Here is a 3,745-nt window from a genome sequence, read left to right on the forward strand (position 1 = left end):
TGTAGTTTTTTAAATCTCTTTTCTGAGAAGTGACACAGATGGCTTATCAATATTTTTTTCAGGCCCATTGATCATTCTCTGAGTTTTCGTATCATTGTGGTATCAGGGTTGGTGTTTGCTGTTGCCATTACTGTAGCTTTGATATTGTCCATCTACTTAGGACCTCCGCAGGTACGTGTCATTTTATAAGCCCACTTAAAAATGAGGTCCTCCATGCAGATAAGAGGGGCTGACATTGCAAAAGCATCTAGTTGTTTGGATGGGACAATAAACTAGGGTCTGTATGCTAGTTAGATAAAGATCCCTTGACAGTCGGAAATCAAAAAGAGTAGGCTAATGCCCCTGTCCTATCCTGTTCACCCTGGCTCCCCCCTTTCAGGGATGCAGGTCGAAGGGGCTAACACAGGAAAAGAATGTAGACTTGGACCTTTATGCTGTACATGTTAAAGATTCAAAAGTTGGAAATCCACCTAAATCACGAAAATCACTGTTCCATCAAAATTTGCCCCATTGTTCACTGCATGGTGGATCTTTGTTAGTCCATCAAGAGCAGGGAATGGGGATATAAAACCCTAATTCATTTCCGAATTCCAAAAATGGTTTTTCGCCTTTCGATGATGAATACAATAAACTAAGGCTCAATCAGTGACACAGGAACATTTTCAAATCAGCTGTCCTGATGAGGGTTTGATATCTGAAACACTGTTGACATGTTCCCTATAGCCACCCCTCATGGATTTATCAAAGGGTCACGAGCCTGAATATATATCAGCCTTTGATACATCACTTGTCATTCTATTACAGATTGGAGATACAGGGGCAGTAGCCACTGACGCTGAGCAATGTTCTGATTTAGGGCTACAGATGTTAAAAGATGGCGGAAATGCAGTAGATGCAGCTGTCACGGCAACGCTATGTCTTGGCGTTATTAATCCGCAGAGCTCTGGTCTTGGAGGGTAAGTTTCAGTTTAATTAAATTACACCAACCTTTCGCTTCGTTTGAGATTGAATTTTTTTGCTAAGCCAATCAGTAATAGTGTTTACAGCTCACTGTCGAAATTTGAGTCTTCAAATCCACGTGTGTCTAGAATTATCTGCATTTAAAAGTTAAAAAGACGAGTCATCTTTTCTTGAGACACTGTGATATATAGAAAAGACATCTATAGAAATAGGAAAAGAAATTCCTAGTTTGAGATATTTTAAAAGGAATTATGTGATTTTTGTACATTTCTAGTAATTCTGAAGACCATTTACATATATTCAAGACTCAAATAGCATATTTTCAAATCAGTTGTCCTGATAAGGATTTGATATCTGAAACACTGTTGACATGTACCCTATTTTAATTTCAGAGGAGGTTTCATGTTGGTCCATGATCATAAAGTGGACAAGTCATGGGTGTATGATTTTCGAGAGGTAGCACCTGCATTACTGACCGCTGATATGTTTGGTTCCGATGAAAACTTGTTCTATAACGTAAGTATTAACTTGGTCTACCTGTAATTTGAATTAGGGCTGTGTAAAACAATCGAAATAATCTACTATCGTCACTAGGAATTTATAATTTCGATTATCGATTATCAAATTTCATAGTGAATTATATGTCAAAGTTACATTTTCTCCACTGTACCCGTTAACAAGTAGTAATCTCTTCTACATAGTTTCTCTTCAACACATAACATACCCACAATAAACTATAATAACTGATCAAAACAAGAATATACTTCTATAACACAAAAATAACCCATGAAATTAAGAATTTTGTCAAGTTTTTAATTTAGTATTTACAGGTTTTCTTAATTAAATTATTTTGATTATTAATTGATTATTGATCGTTAGTCTGCCCTAGACCTAATTCCTAGGAAAGATCCTACTGTCTGAGTAGGGTTGCCAAGAAGTTTAGAACCATCTGGTAGAAAGAATCCTCGTGGACCTAAGTTGAAAGTCTTTGATTTTATTTTGTAGAGTGGTCTATCAGTAGGGGTACCTGGTGAACTGAAAGGATTGTCTGCTGCTCATACAGCACATGGAAAGTAGGTATTTTCAGAGAGTTCACAATTGGGTTTGGGGAGTCCACAGATGGTTTTGGAATTCCATAATTAGTGTTGAGTGTCCACAATTAATTTTGAGAGTCCACAATTAGTGTTGAGAGTCCACAATAGTTTTGAGAGCCCACAATTAGTGTTGAGAGTCCACAATTAGTTTTGAGAGTCCACAACTAGATTTTGTAGTTCAAACTTAATATTGAGAGTCCACATTAGTTTTGAGAGTCAACAATGGTTGTGGGAGTCATCAATTAGTTTTGGGAGTGCACAATTAATTTTGAGAGTCCACAATGAGTGTTGAGAGTCCACAATTAATTTTGAGAGTCCACAATTAGAAATTAATAGACTATTTAGAACTATTAGTAAAGAAATCAACTTGTGAGATAATTCTCTCATTGGACACAAATCTGTAGGTTTTTTAATTGTATTATGACATCATTTTAGGGTATTACGTTGTCATATTTGCTTGTTATCATTACAAAAATTCCAGTCTCTTTCAAATTTAATTTTAAATTTTAACTGTGGTAAAGTGGTAAGAATTTGGACACATGTTAACCCGGTCTCGTGCTATCTTCTCCAGATTAAAGTGGTACAACGTGGTAAAACCGGTGGCAGATTTAGCAAGGAATGGTTTTAATGTCACAAAAGCTCTAGGTAATTATAGCAAAAAGGATCTCCCAAAGGGTTATGAGTCAGTTTGAATTTAACCCTTGATACAGCAGCTCAACTTTTACTTTTTGTATATTTTTAATAGCTCCCAGTCAAAATATTTTCCTCATTGCACACTGCATGGTTTTCCCTGTCTCCATTGGCTCATCCTCAATTCTGGAGGCTGTGGTGGTTCAGTGAGTTAGATGCTTGCTCACTAACCTGAAGGTCCAGGGTTCAATCCCAGCATAGGTCGAGATAATACTTCTGGATTTTTCAACCTGTGTATCCCCCTGTCAGTGATGCAGGTAAGAGCGGCTGACATGGAAATAGGGTCTAGTCGTTCGGATGGGACAATAAACCGAGGCCCTGTGTGTACAGGCTGTGCACATTAAAGATCCCTCGACAGTTGGAAATGAAAGAAGAGCAGGCTAATGCCGCTGTCCTGACAAAATTACCCTCATTGCACCCTACATGGCATAGCCCGTCTTCATTAACCAACATGGTGTAGAAAAGTAGGACGTAAAACTCCCTTCATTTCATTTCTATTTTTAGCTCATACTTTGGATACTAGAGTTAAAGTAACAGATATGTCCCCCAAGATGAAAAGCATTTTCAGTTTAGATGGTCGAGCTGTTCAGGAAGGTGATTTTATAAATCGTGTAGACCTGGCTGATGTTTTGGATGAGATTGCTAATGATGCGGATGCCCTTTATTACGGCGCTCTTGCTGATGATTTTGTCAAAGCGGTAAGTATTGTAATAGGGGCTGACCATGCTTCCTCTTTTCGAAACACCTGATGGTACTTCTCTTTTGAGGAGTCCACTACTATACAACTTTTACTCACGATTTAGTCATTGTAAAGAGGTTTTGTTATTTTAAAGGGATTGTAAAGAGGTTTTCTAAAAATTTTATGTGTATCAGGGACAGTGATAGCATCAATTTACACCATTCTAATTTTCAATCAGATGTCTGTGGTTCCTGCAATTCCGTTAAAACTTGATGATTGATGAAGTCACTCTCCATTAGTTTTAGTGGAATTGCAGGAACCA

The 3,745-nt window shown here is 37.6% G+C and overlaps 1 protein-coding gene across 1 annotated transcript in view; it reads left to right on the forward strand.

The window, feature by feature from the left end:
• Positions 1-819: 819 nt before the first annotated feature.
• Positions 820-3,745, forward strand: part of LOTGIDRAFT_82259 (hypothetical protein) — a gene marked incomplete at both ends in the record, with an annotated part of 5,858 nt that continues 2,932 nt past the window's right edge. Inside the window, 5 exons of the mRNA XM_009065715.1 lie at positions 820-956; positions 1,353-1,466; positions 1,968-2,033; positions 2,626-2,699; positions 3,249-3,442. Of these exons, the coding sequence (XP_009063963.1) occupies positions 820-956; positions 1,353-1,466; positions 1,968-2,033; positions 2,626-2,699; positions 3,249-3,442 (585 nt within the window). The remainder of the gene's footprint in view (positions 957-1,352; positions 1,467-1,967; positions 2,034-2,625; positions 2,700-3,248; positions 3,443-3,745) is intronic.

This window comes from Lottia gigantea (genome assembly GCF_000327385.1).
Source record: "Lottia gigantea unplaced genomic scaffold LOTGIsca_70, whole genome shotgun sequence".
NCBI lineage: Eukaryota > Metazoa > Mollusca > Gastropoda > Lottiidae > Lottia > Lottia gigantea.